The sequence below is a fragment of the Ailuropoda melanoleuca genome, chromosome 10 (genome assembly GCF_002007445.2).
Source record: "Ailuropoda melanoleuca isolate Jingjing chromosome 10, ASM200744v2, whole genome shotgun sequence".
NCBI lineage: Eukaryota > Metazoa > Chordata > Mammalia > Carnivora > Ursidae > Ailuropoda > Ailuropoda melanoleuca.
In genome coordinates this window covers 94,716,372-94,735,395 of record NC_048227.1, presented here as the reverse complement: position 1 = coordinate 94,735,395, position 19,024 = coordinate 94,716,372, and the positions used below count along the sequence as shown (strand labels likewise).

General features: G+C 43.2%; 1 protein-coding gene across 1 annotated transcript in view; it reads right to left on the bottom strand.

The window, feature by feature from the left end:
* The window catches only part of LOC117804225 (monofunctional C1-tetrahydrofolate synthase, mitochondrial-like), a 114,689-nt gene extending 97,864 nt beyond the window's left edge, over positions 1-16,825 (bottom strand). The window contains exons 1-2 of the mRNA XM_034670790.1: positions 16,423-16,825; positions 11,274-11,385 (exon numbers count right to left, since the gene is read on the bottom strand). Coding sequence (XP_034526681.1) covers positions 11,274-11,385; positions 16,423-16,464 — 154 coding nt within the window. The 5' untranslated portion in view covers positions 16,465-16,825. The remainder of the gene's footprint in view (positions 1-11,273; positions 11,386-16,422) is intronic.
* Positions 16,826-19,024: the final 2,199 nt, after the last annotated feature.

Here is a 19,024-nt window from a genome sequence, read left to right as displayed (position 1 = left end):
TTGAATCACTATGTTGTACGCCTGAAACTAACAGAACACTGTATGTTGACTACACTTGAATAAAAACAAACAAACAAATAAACAAGCAAACCCAGGCAGCTGGAGCCGGCAATCTAATACATTTGGTTGCTCTGTGGAAAATCATCTCCATTATCTTGATTTTCAGTGTATATAGTAGAAAATGATCTTAAAACTGTTATCGGCCAAAACAGGAACGAAAAAATATTAGGGTAACTTAATATTACTCTAACTTAATTCCACCAAAACTTTGAAAGGTCAGGTTGTAAAATCTGGTGACCGTTAATTAACAAATCCTGTTTCTAAGTTTTAAAATAAATTTTTTATGAAAGAGTTGATACATACAAAATACAAGTAAGTTGGCAGCAATAACTAAAAAGTCTGATCATCAATACATAAAACTCAGGATGGTAGGCACTTTGTGGAGAGGCAGAGAAATGGGATCACAGTTGGGGGGGAGGCATGACTTCTCATAATTTACTACCCAAATGCACCATGGAGACAGACAAACAGAAACTAGGCTTCTAATGGAAAACCCTTCAATTACTTTACTATAACAAAGGGGATAAATGTTTTGTATTCTTCTTCTGCAAAACAATTCTAGAAAATAGGTATCATCATGTACTCCTTTTTCTCTGAGCTAGATCGTAAAGACCTGACGTTTTTGTCATCTTCCATAGTGAAGGTTCTTTCTTCCTTATCTCAAAACCACTTCTAGACTGATTTTATATTTAGAGACCATATGAGCAATACAAATAAAAATTGAATAGATAAAATGAAAGTATGGCAAAAGTTAAGATAGTTTTCTTCAAAGTATCTTGTCAAACAGAAAAGTAAATAGGCCATAAAATTAAGCATTTTCTTTTCAAGGGTCCACGGGACCTTTGATGCAAATGTTCAGAGCTGGAAAACACGGGATCAGAATAGGCACTTCTCCGAAAACCAGGCACCACTGCGAAAGCAAGTCCAGCAGCTACAGGTGAATAGTCAGGGGGGATGATGCATGGATCTCCTTCTTGCAGAAAGCCCTGGTCTCTGTGGCTGAGAAGCAGCTCTGGGGAAACCATCTGTTTGGCTGCTCTTCCCTGGGGAGGCAGGATGGTGGGGGGAGACCCTTACTCTGCCAGAGTAGGTAGACTGAGAAGCAGCTCCGGGTGCAGACCCCACGGCCTTGAATAGGACACGGGATGAGGGCAGCTGAGATCCTGACTAATTTAAATCTACTCAATTTGCTTGGCCTTTTTTTTTTTTTTTTTTAAGGTCTGGGGCTCACAGCCACCTCCCAAAGAATTACGGTGGAGGGAAAAATTTCACATATGGTATGACTTGGGGAAAAGGGCCACCCTAAACAAACATAAATTTTGAGATAATTAAAGGCCTACATGTAAGAGGCAGTATTTTAAAAGCCAATATAGATTATGAATCCGAAAGCAGAAATCTCGAAGAGAAAGGATGGAAAAAGAAAAGGTACAATGAACACATTTAAAAGACAAGGCACGCATGGGAGAAGATACTCATAATACATAATGGCCAAGTGCTCATATTCAGAACATAACTCCTGACATCTCACTCCTGGGAACAGACCCTCGAGGACTTTTGCACGGAGACTTGTGCACGTATTCTCAGAGACACAGACCAGAATGCTCCTGGTAGCATTATTTGAAACAGAACACCAAAAAGGAATCTTAGTGGCCCTGAAGGAAGAGCGTACAGATGCACGTGCTGATGTCCACGCCAAGGGAGACTTCACTACGGGTTGGATGAGGCTTCTCTGATCACAGCTACTTGGATAAATGCGGAAATGTCAGGTTGAACAAAAATAGCCTGCCTTCTTTTGGGTGGCCTGCAACTTTTTCTTTTAATGTTTGGAAAAAAAAAAAGAGGACTAATACTTCATTGCATGTGAAAATTAGATGAAATTCAAATGTCAGAGTCCACGAATAAAACAATCTATTGCAACACGTTTCCTTCCTGCATTTTAGGGTTTCCCTGTGGCTGCTTCTGCAGTTGAATATTTGCACAGAGATGCTATGACTCACAAAGCCTAACATATTCGTCTTGCCCTTTACAGAAAGTTTGCTGATCCCTCTTGCAGCGCAATGCAGATAGAAAGATTCATTAATGCACAAAATTTTAGAACATATAAAATGCTACAGAAACAGGCTGTATATCTGTGGTTCCCAAATTGATGTGCTGAGCTGTCCTGAGCCACTGCACTGAACTCGGAGGAGCCATGCGGTGTTTTCAAGTTTGTAGGGAGCTCGGTAACACTTGACGTCTGTTGAGCCCTGCCAGTCCTACCTTGAGATAGTTCATGGTTTCAACTTTATTGCCCTGCCCGCCTTTCAATGACATCATATATTTGTGAAGCCAAATTTTTGGCGGTTGCTGAAGAAAGAGCAAGAATGGTGTGAAAGCCAAAGGGGAACAGGAAATGACTTTGAAGCATTGACCAATTCCAAGGACCAAGAAGTTGTTCAGTGCCCAACAAGGACACACATCTCAGTAATAACTTATGGTGGCTATTTAAAAATGAAATAGTATCTTTCCTTTCAATTAATATGTATTCTTTTTTTTCAGACAGCTACTAAGGTATCAAGACATAAATATCCATGAAGTTGTTTGGACCTAACTACTTTTTTTTTTTTAATGATTTTTTATTATATTATGTTAGTCACCATACAGTACATCCCCGGATGGACCTAACTACTTAATAAATGGACATGTTAGGTATTTCTGTTGGCCTCCTCTGCCTTAGGAAACAATTGCTGAGACACTACATGAACAGAGAAGGTCCAAGAATCTCTGTTGCAGATCTTTTGCAAAAACATACTTACAGAATAAAAGTATAAACCATGCCTGGAACTGATAATCCCTAACCTGGGATAGTGGCTTCCTCTAGAGAAGGAGAAAAGGGAATGAGGTCAGCGAGGGATTCACAGGGACCTCAACTCTTGTGTCGAATGTTTTATTAAAAAAAAAAAAAACCCTAAAGTACACATAGCGATATATTATGATTTTGACACAACTGAGTGATGGGGAAATAGGCATTTATTATATTAATCTGCACACTTTCCTGGATACTGTATACTCAGTATATTTCAGGTTCTTTTACATTTATTTTTTTTTAAGGGCAGAAGACTAGCTGATGAAAGAACTAAGGGTGAGTGACTTTACACAGAAGCATGGACAGAGAAAGGTGGGGTGGAATAAGGACCAGTCCCGAGAGTGAGGGAGAATGCGATTAGGCCTCAAGGTACATTAGAGACATCGGAACTCCCAGGACAGTGAAAACCACCTTCCCTTCCTGGGCTTCCTGAACATCAGGCTTAAAGAACACCACTGGTGGTGAGTAGTTTCCCCAAAGGTTAGCACGCGACGGACACCTCCTCACTTCTTGTCCTTGATTTAATTATGAATACAATCACTGGAAGAAAAAAAGTTGGGAGTACCCTAATAAAAATAGAGCCTAGGCTGAGATCTGTGTTTCTATATAATGTAAACAGAGTGAGGTCTGGGAGAATACCAGCTTAGAAAGCTTGGGAGACCTTTCGATGCCAGATTTTTTTAAAGGGTGGGTGAAATTATAGGTATGTTTAGTTTGGTCTGGTTCTCTTCTACCCAAATGAAAGGATATTTAAAATTTGATGGCAATAAATATGGAAACAGGCAACAAGCCGGTGACCGGGTGAAGCCGCCAGCAGGGTTTCCGGAAGCCTAAGGAGCAAGATTTAAATGGTTTGCAAAAGGGCAATGGACAAGTAAGGGGAGCAATAAATGTTGTGACTCAACAAGATAACCTTTAAATAGTACTGTATTAGGGAGAAACATCTTTTAAAGCAGTCTGGAGAAAAGAAGATCTTAGAAGAAGAAGGAAAAAAAAAAGCCTACACTAGAATTAAAATTTTTAAAAATAATAATAATTTAAAAAAAAAAGAAAGAAAACCCCAAAGTATCCCACCACCATTGGCATACATTATTACAGATCGGCACAATATAATCACACTGGTAGGATTTTAAGTTGTGGCTATCCGCTGCAGACAGGTCATCTGAAACTTGATGTTTTTTCATGGGAGTGGACGGGAACCAGCTAAAGAGCGATGAGAAAATCACTGTAGGCAGAGCGGCCAACTGACCACCTGCACAGGTTTCAGTGAGAGGGGCCCTGAGGCTGTGTCCTCTGTCACTTACTGGCTGGCTGACAGAGCACACGTGCTGTCATCTCTCTAGGCTTCAGTTGTGTCATGTGTAAAACGAGGATAACAATCCCCGCCCCCAGAACTGTTTCAGACTTCGGGCAGAATGCAGACAACCGCTGGTCTGGGGCACAGGTCTGCAGCTTGGGAACCGCCCAGAGAATGGCAGCATTTGTAATGAATATGTTAATGAGCCTTTGCGTCCCAATTATTCTCAGTGTGTCTTAGAATGACCATGGTTATTTATTCTGATCTCGAAACCCTAACTCTGAAACGTTCAGGGCGAAGCTCAGTGCATGATTTTAACCGCTGGACATTGCTCTAACGTTTTCTTCTGACACACAGTCTACTTCTGCTTAGGTACCCAGGCAGCCCGGGGAGAATCGGCAACGTCTTGACCAGCACTTTGGAAGAGGACGCTCAATGTCAAATGTAAGTGAAACATCAAAAACTACCAAAGCTTCATATAGGTCACTATAAAGGAAGTATGGCGAAATGTCACACAGCATCCTAGGCTATGAGAAGACCTGGGTCTTGATCTGTTTTGGATCAGGGACCCCTTTGAAAAATCTAATGAGTTGTGGAGCCCTTCTCTTGTTAAAAAAAAGGAAAAAAAAAACCACCCAACAACCACATATGTACGTATATAATTCTGTATTTAATTATGGGAGGGGTGGCGGGTAACCACCAGTTAAGAACTCCTAGCTTAAACGCGTACAAGTGTATGCTGAATTCCAGAGTGAAGGAAAGGTATTCATTTGAAATGGGAATCAAAACCAAATTAAGAAAACAGAAAGCAAATTTAAAAAACCAAGGATCATGTGTAAGTTTGAAATCCTTACAAATAGTTTAAAAATGAGATAACTTATTAGAGCCTAGAAACTCAATGTTGTTTTCCTTTTCTTTCTTCTTATTTTTTAAAAAATAACACATGATTAGGATTTGATGCCAAAGAAATGTTTGCTTTTACAGCAGTGAATGGAGGTTTACTGGACTCCCATGAGGACTGTTGGCTAAAGGAGGAATAGAAACAGCTATCACGGGGACCACAGCATTTCCCCCCCCAAATTGTCAGGGAATATTTTGGTCTAGTCTGACAAATTTGTGCAATTACAGTTGGTTGATCAACATGGGTATGAACTGGATGGGTCCACTTATATACAGAATTAAAAATATATATATATATATTTTAAAGATCTATTTATTTATTTGAGAGAGAGAGAGACATAGATAGCGACAGAGCACGAGTGAGGAGGAAAGGGAGAAGCAGGCTCCCCGCTGAGCAGGGAGCTCAGCATGGGGCTTGATCCCAGGACCCTGAGATCATGACCTGAACGAAAGGTAGACCCTTAACCGACAGAGCCACCCAGGCACCCCCAGATTTTCTTTTTGATAAATACAGTATAGTACTGTAATGTATTTTATGATTTTTTTTTAAAGATTTTTATTTATTTATTAGAGACAGCCAGCGAGAGAGGGAACACAAGCAGAGGGAGTGGGAGAGGAAGAAGCAGGCCCACAGCAGAAGAGCCCGATGTGGGGCTCGATCCCATAACGCCGGGACCACGCCCTGAGCCGAAGGCAGACGCCTTAACCGCTGTGCCACCCAGGCGCCCCATATGATTTTTTTAAAAGATTTTATTTATTTATCTGACAGAGAGAGACAGCAAGAGAGGGAACACAAGCAGGAGGAGTGTGAGAGGGAGAAGCAGGCTTCCCGCTGAGCAGGGAGCCCGAAGTGGGGCTCGATCCCAGAACCATGGGATCATGACCCGAGCCAAAGGCAGACGCTTAACTGCTAAAGCCACCCAGGCGCCCCCCTTTATGATTTTCTTAATACTATTTTCCTTAGGGGTGCCTGGATGGCTCAGTAGGTTCCGTGGCTGACTCTTTGATTTTGGCTCACGTCATGATCTCAGGGTCCTGGGGTCAAGCCCCACATGGGGCTCTGCACTCGGTGGGGAGTCTACTTGAGATTCTTTCTCTCCCTCTACTCCCCCCCCAATAAATAAATGCATCTTAAAAAAAATAAAAATACTGTTTTCTTTTATCTAGCTTGCTTTACCTTAAGGTATGTGTTAACTGACTGTTTATGTCATTGGTAGGGCTCTAATCAACTATAGGCTATTAGCAGTTAAGTTGTGGGGGAGTCAAAAGTTATATGGAGATTTTTAACTGCACAGGATGGGGGTTAGTGCCCCAACCACCAAATTGTTCAAGTGCCAACTGTAACTAAATAAGTTTCACTCTATTTTTAGCCTAAATGGAATATTGATTCCATTATCTGAGAATAATTATTGCAGAGTAGACAAAACAATTCCTTCCCGGTGTGTGTTGGGATAGAACAAAAAATTAAGACTAAATACACCTCACAAAACCCATAGTACAGGGAAAATTCTAAGAGATGCCCATCATCTCTTAAGGTTGTTCCTTAATCAATATGATACTTAATCTCATAAGTGCACTGCACTTACCACAGAGGTTTATGGGCTTACCTCTCACACCACATTATAAATTACTGGAGGCTAAGAAACATGTCCTGTATCTCCGATTCCCAGCTCCTACCATATATTACTTGACATAACAGCAGAAGCTCAATACAAGTGTACTGGAGTAAATTACTTCAAAGGACTCACATAAATCCTCAGTTACTTCTTTTCCAAAATATGACATAGAACTGAAGCTTGCTAGATCGTTTGCTCATTTTCAGTTTGACCCAGAAATTCTGTCAGATTGCTCTTTTTCTGTAAATTACCCTTTCAAACCTTTTGCCCATTCTTCTATTGGATCATAGTCTTAAAAAAAAAAAAATCAACCCATAATCCTTGGTGATTTATATATATTCCAAATGCTAGTCATTTCTATTACCTCTACAAAGGTTTCTCCTACTCTGTCACTTGTTTGTTGAATCCTGTTATCTTTTATCACACACAATTTGTTTTTTAACATAATTCAAATTATCAATCTTCTTTTGGATTTGGGCTTTTTATATCTCAAGAGGCACAGACTTCTATAAACAATGACTTTTCTAAGGATATAAATTCTCTCACAGGCTTCAGATAAAAACCTATGACTATTGCATTTAACTTCTGTGGGAGGACGTTAAAATGGGGCTTTTTTGGTTTCACTTTTGTCTGAAGCCCCCAGACGGTGTCAACCGCTCTCATGTTAAAGGATGAAGCTAAACCCAGCAGCATTTGCAAAGACATTATTTGAAAATAGATTCTGTATCCTTAGCCCAGCAGCTACCTTGCATTTTCAAAGGGTTGATAAAGTTAGAGGCCAAGCAAGGAGTTCTTCAAAGAAAGTTATCAGTGTGTAGAATCCCACTGCCCACGTCCCAGGGGAAAGGGTGCGGAGCTCGAGGAAGAGGCTTTAAATGCACAACTGGAAGTGGTGTCCCTGCCTTAGAGGGACACAGTGGTGGGTTGGGGGTGACTAGAAGTCTGCAGGCTGAAGAGAAACAGCCCCTGCAGCGGAACAGAGACTCAGGCGAGAGATGTAACTGCACTCCTGCCAGTGGTAAGGTCACAGGTTGAAGGTCTGTGGGGCCTGGAGATCAGGTACCGAATTAGCAGCAATGTATCCTACTGCCCAGAGGGTTTCTGTCAAGAGTGTGGGTCCTCTGCTAGAAGAGGCTGGATGGCTACCATCGAACGTCAAAGCTTCAACCCTGGACAGGCAGACTAAGTACAAAGTGATGGGGGACAGAGAAGAAACCCCAGTTCCCTCCCCATTTTCAGCCAAACGCAGGCCGAAGATGGGGGAGACTTAAATTTGAATGGAATTTGGAGTTATTTTTATGTAAGACTTTACCCACATTTTTTTTAAATGAGACTATTCTTATGACAGAAAGTGATTAGAGGAATTACAACATTTTTTTTTCAAGGAACCAGATATTAATTGAGAGGGAGGGATTTACCACAGATTTCATCCAAGGCAGCCCACAGATCAGGCTTGCCCAGAGAATGGGGTTAAGAGCATTGTTTCCTGATCGTGCCCTGCTCCCACTGTTCAATACCTTGGCTTTGCTTCCAACATGCCAGTGCAGCCATGGCATTAGGGTACCACCTTCATGAGAGTTTAACATTATAGGTCCTGAGTCATGTGTGGGCTACACATATCTATGCAAGTCACATAGTTATACACACTGAAGCATGATCTTTATATATTAAAACTAACATAGAATGAGGTCTTTGCATACCAGGTTCATAGCAGCATTATTCACAATAGCCGAAAGGTGAAAGCAAGCCACGTGTTCACAGACAGATGAGTGGGTAAACAAAATGTGGCATCCATAGACTGGAGTATTATTCAGCCTTGAAAAGCAAGGAAGTTTGAACAGATGACCCAACACGGGTAACTCTGAGGATATTATGCTACGTGAAATAAGCCAGTCATAAAAGAGCACATATACTGATATGAGGAACAGTCGAAAACTCAGACAGAAAGTAGAAAGGTGGCTGCCAGGGGCTGGGGGAATGGAGAGTGGGAAGTTGTTGTTTAATGGGTACAGAGTTTCAGTTTTGCAAGATGAAGAGTCCTGGAGATGGATGGTGGTGATGGTTGCACAGTAATGCAAAAGTACTGGACTACTGCACGGCACGCTTAAAAATGGTTAAAATGATAAATTTTGTTAGATGTATTCTACCACAGTTAAAAATAAAATCACTATCCAAAAAAGCCCCCCAAAACCCTAACTTAAAAAGGGGAAATGTAACCTTTATTAGTCACAGATCAATGATGGGGGGAGTAATAATGAGGAGTGGCGAAGAATCATCACCGAGTCTCACCATGCGTCAGGGGCTGTGCCAGGACCTAGCAAGCAGTCTCCTTCAAACCTCATTCAAACCTACGAAGCAAGCTCTGTTTAAAGCCCCTTCTACAGATAAGGAAATGGAGGCTAAGAAGGGTTAAGTTGCCTGACGAAACACAACTTGAAAGGAGTGGAGCCCGTTACTCTGACTTCAGAACTAGCACTCTCAACCATCTGGCTGTGGACAGATTTTGTCACTGAATTCTCCCCCACTTACAGCGTCTTAGACTAGAAGAGGTCATAGAAGGCATCAGCAAAATCACTGACTTTGGTTCGCCATGGTTACACAGCAATTTCTCATTTGATACTACTCCTTAAAATACTGCAGTTAAGAAAAGAGGAAACTGAACCCTAGAGAAGCTAAGTAACTTACCTCAGGTCACACTACCAGTTAGGCTTACGACCCCCCAGATTCTATCTCAGGGTCATGGCTGCCCATCCATACGCAATTCCTCATCTCTCCTGTTTCACATGAGACTGTCTACAAGGGACATCCCAGAGAGGCTACTAGGATGGTCCAAGGTCACACAGAAAGCTAGTATGTTTTGCATACATCATCAGCCTATACCTTTAAAGATGCTTTGCTGCAATAACATGTATTCTATAAATATATACATGGAAGAAGTAAGGATTGATACAGGAGCACAGAGCTCTGTCAGCACAAAATAGAGTGCTTTCTTCCAGAAGCTCTTTAATTTGTGGAGCTGATGCCTTAGAACCACCACTTCACATAAGCACCCAACTTTTCAGTGCCTGCCCTTCCCAGACTCCTGGTCCATTAGAGCTACGATTATGCTGTGATCAATTGAGCAAATCCATTTAGACGGCACGTCTAGCCACTCTCATAGTGGATTCGGTACCAAAGCGGCAAAGTACACAAGATCTACACAATACAGGCCTTGAGGAATGAACTACATAAATTCTCAGTGGATCCTGACTGCATGTCTATAGGGAATTCTTAAAAAACAGCCTCAATAACCCTGACGGAACTTTATAATGGCCGAGCATGAAAGTGCAGTGCTAAGTTCTTTAGCCTGGTAAAATCTTTTCTAGTAAAATAACTCACTTCTTTTTTTTTTTTTAATATTTTATTAATTTATTTGACAGAGATAGAGACAGCCAGCGAGAGAGGGAACACAAGCAGGGGGAGTGGGAGAGGAAGAAGCAGGCTCATAGCAGAGGAGCCATGTGGGGCTCGATCCCAGAACGCCGGGATCACGCCCTGAGCCGAAGGCAGACGCTTAACCGCTGTGCCACCCAGGGACCCCGTAAAATAACTCACTTCTGAGTTTGATACAAGGTTGGTGATTAGCGTGAAAGAAGCCACTGCTAGACTTGATTACAGGCATGAATGTGGCGAGTGGCAACTGCCCGTTGGCATTTGAGAATCCGCCAGTGTGGGCTCTCGGATGTCGAATGGTGGTGTTATTCCAAGAATCCTCGTTATTTGTTTGTCCTTTGTTGCCTCCACCTCACAGGTGGGATTGGAGCTAGCCCTGACTGAGCAAACTCAACGGCAGCTGCCCCCTCTTCCTGACTGGAATTTCCATCGAAAACTGAAGAGAAGCAGGCACTGCAAAGGACACCTTGACAGCAGCACCGAGTCTGAAGTCCTACCAATTAGAATTTCCAGGTCTAACGGCTGGGAATCTCCCCTCCATTCGACACAAAAACATACTCCGATTTGAGGAAGAGCAAACTGATTTCTCCTGCTAGTGACAGCTAACAGTTAACCAGCGCTTCTACTAATTACACGGCGCTCCAGGCAGTATGCTCTGTGAAGGCAGGCTGGGGCTCTTCCTCACCGTGTGTTTCCAGCGCTGCTAGCACGCCCTGTGCACAGTAGGTTCTCAATAAATACTGGCTGAATGAATAAATAATCTCATTTGGTCTTCACAATAACTCTACTATAAGGTCTGATACACTATTATAATCACCATTTTATAGATGAGAAGACCAAGGCTCAGAGGTCATTAAAATGTGTCCAAAATCACTCCAGCAGCAAGTGTCAGAGCTCATTTTCAAACCCATGGGTACCTGACATCAGGATCTACGGTTTGAACACAACATCATTTCACTAGTATAGACCAGACCACAGGGCTTTTCCAACATTGAGACCATCTATGAAAGGTGGGTCTAAAAGAATAAATTTCGAATCAGAATGGACAGCACTCTTGCTCAGTCATCAACTTTTAGATTTCTTCCATTTTCTACAACAACTGAATTTAACAGAAATGACTTACCTACAAATCCTTCTTCACCGACCAGTTTCAGGGCAATTTTATCAGCCAACACTGAAGAGTTGCCATGGGCGATGTTAGCAAAGGGGCCAGCGTGCACAAAGACAGGTGTCCCCTACGGAAATTGAAGGACAAATTAAAACCCCAAAGACAAAGGGAGAAATGAACCAAGACAGTGAGTCTTGGTACTTAAAGACTCACTGAAGTCATTCTGCTTTTATTAATACTGCATATTCAGTGTGCAACTCCTCTCGAAGAAAATGAAAACACCTGGACTCTCTCAACGAACCAGATTCCTGGTACATTCTACAACAGTGTCATTCTACATTAAATGCTGCACTGGGGGAAAAACCTCTAAGGATTGATTATTTCCTACTATAATTTTGATAAAGCACTCATTAGCTGCCTCACTGACTATGGAGTGAACTATTTACCTCAGTTCATGGTATTTTGCATTATATATATGAATTTTTTAAAGAACAGAATTAAACCCTGATGGCCCAAGAGGCTTATTTAAATGTATTTTTTTCCTCCATTGAGAAATCAATCACTTCAAGAAAAATCTGAAGAAAGCAAAAAAAAAACAAAAAACAAAAAAACAATACCATTAATGAACTGTGTAGTATGCAGGACAATCCCGTAAGGTTTACGTTCATTATAGCCCGTTTTTGTCATTTACAATAATAAGCTTGTTCTTCTGATTTTTACAAATTCTTTAAGTCTTTCTCACTGTTCAGCTGGCTTACATGTTAAAAATCTGGTAAGTATTAAGACAATAAAAGCAAAGGACGCCTGGGTGGCTCAGAAGGTTAAGCATCTGCCTTCAGCTCAGGTCCTGATCCCAGGGTCCTGGGATCAAGTCCCGCATTGGGCTCCCTGCTCACTGGGGAGCCTGCTTCTCCCTCTCCCCCTCCTCCTGCTTGTGCTTGCTCTCTATTGTTCTCTCTCTCTCTGACAAACAAATAAATAAATAAATAAATAAATAAGAAGACAATAAAAGCAAAGAAAATTTTCACTCTTGGTAAAATGCTAGAGTGATCCTTACTAAAAAGGCAAAAAAACCCACAAAAAACCAAAAAACCCCAAACCAACCCCAAGATAAGGGAATTATCTAAAATCCCAATAAGGGATTTAATTCATTGAAAAAAATCCATCAATATTTCATTTTAAATGCCATTTGTATAGTTTTCTTTTATCAGTGAGAACAGACTGTAGCCCTATCTAAAGGAATTTATCCACATGCATTGTGATGTTGGGGTTTTATTCTGAGCCCAGCCGGGGCCGCTGGGGTCTGTGTCTGTGAGGCCTTGGCTCCACCTGTGCAAATACAGGCTGCCCTCTTACTAACAGGGGGGAGGCAGGGAGTGATGGAGGGGGGGTGGGAGACTGGGAGCCACGGAAAATTCCCATGAACCATGATGGGCTGCTAGCTGAACATATTTCAAAGACGAGAGAGCTGAACAAAGGCAGGAAGAAAGGCAGTGAAAGAAAAATCATCTCTGAGAATGAAAAAGAGTTTATCAAAGTCATTCTGTGCATTACTTTTCTTCCCAGAGTCCTCAGGGGGGACAATGACCGGGTCCTGATGAGGTCACACGAATGTCTGTGGAAATAAAGCTGGCAATATGAAATCCAAACGTAGGTGCCTATGGATATTTTCATGTGCGTGTCTAGTGTCTAGATCTGTGCACCTATCTTTAACGTCTCACTTCTGTCCAGATAAACCTTTGAAACGCTCTGAAGAAAACACCATTTAGAAGAACTTCAAGTCTCCATCACCTCCTCCCCTTGCAGTCTGGGAACATGGCTGCCCGTGGTAAGCTAGTGGAGCTGGGGACAGGGTCGAGAGGACAAGGTCACAGGCTCTGCCCCTGGGTCTACACACTGCAGCATTCAGTGAGGCCCTTGGTCAGAGAAGCACCAAACACTGGTCTCTGGTGGGGGACAAGGGACAGGGTGTGTGGCTGGGTCAGCATAAACACTTCACTGTTCCTGAGGTAACCACTCTAAGGACTAGCATTTCAATTTAAAATTAAAGGCCACACAGTGAATTACTCACTAAAGCGGTAGTAGAGCCCTGGTTTTCCAACTCCCAGTATGGAGTCTGAACGGAAAAATCTGTTGAACATCATTATTAGACATTCAAACACAGAGACACACACGCTCACAGGCTCAACTGATATTTACGGCGATCACAGTTAAAAAACTCTATGACGGGACACCTGGTGGCTCAGATGACTGAGCAGCCAACTCTTGATTTCGGCTCAGATCATGAGATCTGAGATCTTGAGATCGAGCCCCGTGTCGGGCTCTGTGCTGAGCTCGGAGTCTGCTTGAGGTTCTCTCTCCCTCTCCCTGTGCTTCTGTCCCTGTGTGCACTCATGCTCTCTCTCTCTAAAATAAATAAATAAAAAAAAAATCTTTCCAGGAGATTCTAACGTGCAGCCAGAACTGAGAACTACCAGTCTCCTGGCACCTGCAGCACAGTAACCCTTGGAAGCCTGATACGGGAGTAGCAATCGAGTGCATCCTCAGAGGAGCACTACAGCCCCGTCTGTACACTGATCAATGATTTTTAGACCGCTGGCCGATTTAGGTTCCCAGTGCCACTAGGCTCATCTGGAATGATTAGGACCCAGGTGGCGGAATTCATACACGCAGATATTTTAACTGAATGCTGCATTTATTTTTTAAACAATGCCCACTGTCTGTTAAGATAATGACAAAATGGCCTAGTCTTAAATGAAAAATAGAAGTGTGAGTACAAGAATGGTCTAGGAGCAGCCCAGCCCTCTGACTCCTTCCCTAATGGAAACTAGACTTTTAGAAGGGGTTCTGTCTTAAAGGTGTGGGTAATTCTGAAGAAAGATAATTATTTAAAACAGTAAGCTGATGATCCCTAAAAAAGATGATAATAACATGTTTGTTTTTGAGGGGGAAGTGTTATGAGGAAGCAATATCACATTTCTTTGTAAATTTTTTTAATTCACTCATTTGTTAAACCAATATGTATTTTAGGAGCCATGCGGTAAAAATAAGAAGTATTCATTTAATTATTCAACAAATGTTCGCTAAGCACCTAATATGTGTGAGGCACTTTCTAGGAGCTGCGATCAGGTGGTGAGCCAGGTGGAAAAGGTCCGGCTCCCATTGTGGTGGATGGATGGACAAGGAAGTAGGGAACTCCTGGATGATACTTTGTGCCACACCCAGAATGACAAGACAGTGACAGGACACAGTGACTGGGGCTTTGCTGGACTGAATGGCCCGGGAAGGCTTCTCCAGGGTGCTGATATTTAAAGGACAGGAGTCCTAACATACAAGAAGGAGCCAGACACGTGAAACTGGGAGGAGCGTCCCAGGCAGGGAGAGGGAGGATGAGGCAAGAGGCAGGGAAGGGCCAGATCCTGCAGGGTTTCCAGCCAGAATGAGGACCAGGGCAAACCACTCAAGAGCTCTGAGCGGGAGAGCAACAGGACCTGATTCCGTTTCAGAGCTCTCGGGTGGACGAGCAGAGAAAGGATTCTGGAAGAAGGAGTGGTAGCAGCAGCCACTGTGGCAGGATGGGAGCGTATGCTGGAGGCCGGGGCAGTGGGAGAAGTGGACAGGTCAGAGACGTGTCAGGGAGGGAGGCTCTGTAGGGATGGAGGGGGGCGGGGGCAGGGGAGAGGGAACCGGGCTCCAGGACGACTCCTAGGATTTTGGCTGGAACCACTGACTAGGTTTGAAATCAAAGACCCTATTTTATAACCAAGCTTGATATGCAATGGCTCCCGGCAAGTACACCCACAACTCAAATTCTGAGGTCAGGAGATTCAGAACAAGAGTCTGGGGGTCATGGGGCGCCTGGGTGGCTCAGTGAGTTAAGCGCCTGCCCCAGTTACTGAAGAGAGGCAGGTGAGAAAGCGGAGACCCGGGTCACAGACATAAATATCTGACTGTGACAGAGGGCAGAGAAATGGAGCAATAGCTGCGTGGGGACACTGGGTCCCGGGAGATTCTGGGGACTGTTTTGGTTTAAGACGGCTTCTATCAGAGCATGCTGGCATGCCGATGGAATGGCCGGAGAGGAAGGAGCTGGCGCTGCAGGAGGGAGAGGCCCCACTATAAAGGTGCTTGTGCTCTCCCCTCCCCGGCTCACCTCGGACCTTCCGGCTCTGACTGGTCCTACCATTTCTGTCATGTTGCCTTACATTGGATTCTTGCTCCCTCCTGGAACCCTTCTCACTGTAGAGCACATCCCTGCCCAGAGGCCTTTGTGCTAAATGTTACCCTCCGCCCAGAACGCTCTTCCTCACACGCAGCTCAGTCTCCTGGTTTGTTCCCATCTCTGGTCATCAGACACCACCCACCTTGCTCTCTGTTCTCTCATTCCCTCTTATTTTTCTAATTCAGTCCTTGCCACCAGCTGACATGCTATGTACTGACTCATTTCTCTATGGTCTGTCTCCCCCACTAGGGGACAAGCTCCAAGAGGGCGGGACTTTGTTGCCCTACGCTCCTACTGCAAGGCCTGCCCATGTCCTGGGTTCAGTGAATACTGAATCTTCACAATAGCCCTGCTAAGTTAGTCTTCGTTACTATCACCGTTTTACACGGGGGAAAACAGAGGCTGAGATCAGTAGACACTTGACCAAGGTCGCTCAGTAAATGGCAGAGGGCTCACTCAAACTGAGCGTTCTATCAGCGGAATGAATGAATAAATGCATGAAGATTCTACTTGTCTTCCTGTAACCTACTTGTCCTCTGGGCAAGAGCAGGGTAAAATCTTACGAAAGGGGGGTACAGCATGCTTTCCTGGGAAGCATTTCTCAGCATATACTCTGTGTTTTGCTGGGGAAAAACAAACCAAAAAACCCTAAACCTAATGATTATGAGAAGCTAAGTCCAAGAAAGGCAAAACAGAAAACATCACGTCAACATGGCTCCACAACTTACTGACGTATTAGATACGGAGTTTTTATGTTTCTACTGCATTACCTCAGGAAAGAACCTATACATACATGTTTCACTTTTTTCAGACAACCAAGGACCTATTCTGATGCTCCCCGAGGGCTCACATTGGCTGGAAATGCTCACGTTGTATGGGAATGTACAAGCAACACGATGAGGGCAAACTCTCAACAATTTCTATAAAGCGAAAATCACTTACTTCTAGGGTCTGCATCAGATTTGGTTTTATTGCATCTTTCATCAAAACCGTCAAGGCACCTGTGACCCCCTAAAGGAGAGGGAAAAAAAGAACTGCTTTAGATTGTGGACAAAAGATCACCCATGCCAAGGTGAACCTCCTGGCCGTTTCTCAGCAGCCTGCCTTGTGGGTGGGCATTCCCACAGGCTGCGCCCACCTCCGAGCTTCAGGGAACACAGCGCGGTGGGCTGGATCCTTCTCTCCCCCACGCGAATGGATGTCAACCAATTTAAGACGTGACGTCATGGGGAAGTGGCAGTCCTCGCCTTTTAAAAGAAAACCTTCTCTTGATGGTGTTTACGAGGCTTTACGAGGCTTCCAAAAAGCAGATCTTTCAGTCTGCCTAAAAGTCTCTTCTGGCAATTACGCACATTATTTTTTCATTACCAGAGATTATACTATTGCCTGCAGAAATCAGATAAAGTATGAAAATCTGGCTATTGACTGAGTGGGAAATGGAGAGCTTGAAAGGGAAATGTCTAAAAGCACCCATTTGTCTAAAAGCAACGAAGAAACCACTGGTTTCCCAATGCCTCATCCTGCAGATATTGAAGGCACTCAGGAAACGTCTACATTGGAAAAGCTTCTCAGTTTCCCCCTCTCCTGCTGTCTGTTTGCCTGGAACGGAGCTGATGCCACGTGCACATGAAACGCAGCTGCTTCCTCTCAACCCTGCAAAGCTCTGGGTGGGGTTCCCGCTGTATCCCTGTCCCCATTCCTGGAAAAGACAGACGGGAGAAGGAAGAAACAGGGAAGAAATGTGAGAACTGCTGGGAAAAGTGGGCCAAAGAAGGCCACAAGGGAAGCTTTAGAAAAACAAAACCAACAAAACCAAACCCTTCCACCTTTTCTACAGACACTGGCCAAGTGAACAAAGCCATGTGAACATCACCTTAAAAAGACAAACATAGCACGTCGCAGATCTCAACACATCAGGTGGCAGAATCTTGAGGATTTAAGGTTTTCAGGAAAATCCAATTTATTTTCTGCTTTACTGCACAAAATAGACATTATAAGAAATGTCACCATTCTATTAGAGATAATATTTATGATGTTTTACTGTGAAAGCTGCTGGCCAGGAAGGGCTCAAAGAAATTAGTTCTCCTTTCTTTACACAAAGCAGGCAGAAAAGTAGCAGTCCACTGAGCTTTCTGGATGCTGTGTCTGTTTATACTTCCCAGGATAAGCAAGAAAGTAGAGGAAGAAGGAAGGTGGACATTTTGGTTGGACTGCTTCAGGTAGCATACACCGCCTATTTTCCTGGGACTCCTAACACACTGACTATCCTCGAGCCCATGCAGAGAGAACAGCTCTGAGGCTGTCATGGTCATTCTGAACTCTGCACCTGTTCCAGATCCCAAGTCGAGGGGGGGAAGAGTTTGGATGTATCCTTCCAGAGGATGCCAGAATCAATCATCTTATGAGAAACATTTAGAAGCCATCTACTCAAATTCTCGTGGCAATACATAAGTCCTTTTGGCCAAATCAGAGTATATAAAAAACTATAAAGTCGTGAAACAAAAAGACAGAAGCTCCTAAAATCCTCCCTCAATTTTCCACGGAAAGACCAACTATTGATAGTTGCAGCTGGATGAAACACAATCTGAAGAAGTTAGGTGCTTTTTGTAAATAAGAGACACAAAAGATGACTAAAAAGAGTAAACTTGGGGTCTACTTTCAGATCTGAGGTTTTTTATCACACACGCAAAAATAAATGTAGAGAAATCATATTTGCAGACAAGTTTCAAACTATGTCCAGTACATAGTTATCGATACCCAAGATTAAGAGGATACAGGGAAATATATCGAACAGAAGCCACAATATGTTAGTTTATGTAGAAATGTCGCAATGTTCATAATTTCTAAAAACAGTATCTTTTTAAAATATATATATATGTTTTTTAAGATTTTGTTTATTTATTTGACAGAGCGACAGGCAGTGAGAGAGGGAACACAAGCAGGGGGAGAAGGAGAGGAAGAAGCAGGCTCCCAGCGGAGGAGCCTGATGTGGGGCTCGATCCCAGAACGCCGGGATCACGCCCTGAGCCAAAGGCAGACGCTTAATGACTGCGCCACCCAGGCGCCCCTAAAAACAGTATCTTTACACCAACCTGGATTTGGGTTTTCTCATTAAGCTTTACACAAAGCATCTTAGGGGCTTCCAATAAAAATATTTAATTTAGTCGACAAGACCTATGAGATGAGTTGGTCAGATTCATCTCTTCAAAAGCAGCCAAGAAGTAATTAAGATACCCTGGCAAAGGATTCTACTTACATCCTAAGCCTTTGGAATTAATACAATATTAATTTGCTTTTTCCCTTTCCAACCGTCAGTGCCCATTTTAGCTTCCATCACCGTATGTGACCCGTATGTGGGAAAGTTAGCTTAAGTTAAGAGTGCTCAATGGCTTTCCCAGCGCCTAGGTCCTACCTACGCACAAGCACGTGAAACAGCTATACCACCAATGGGGTTTAAGTTAACAGTAAAGGTAGTAATTCCCAAGAGGAAAAAAGATGAGGATGTGAAATTAGAATGCACGCTACAGGAGGCGGTGACGCGCCC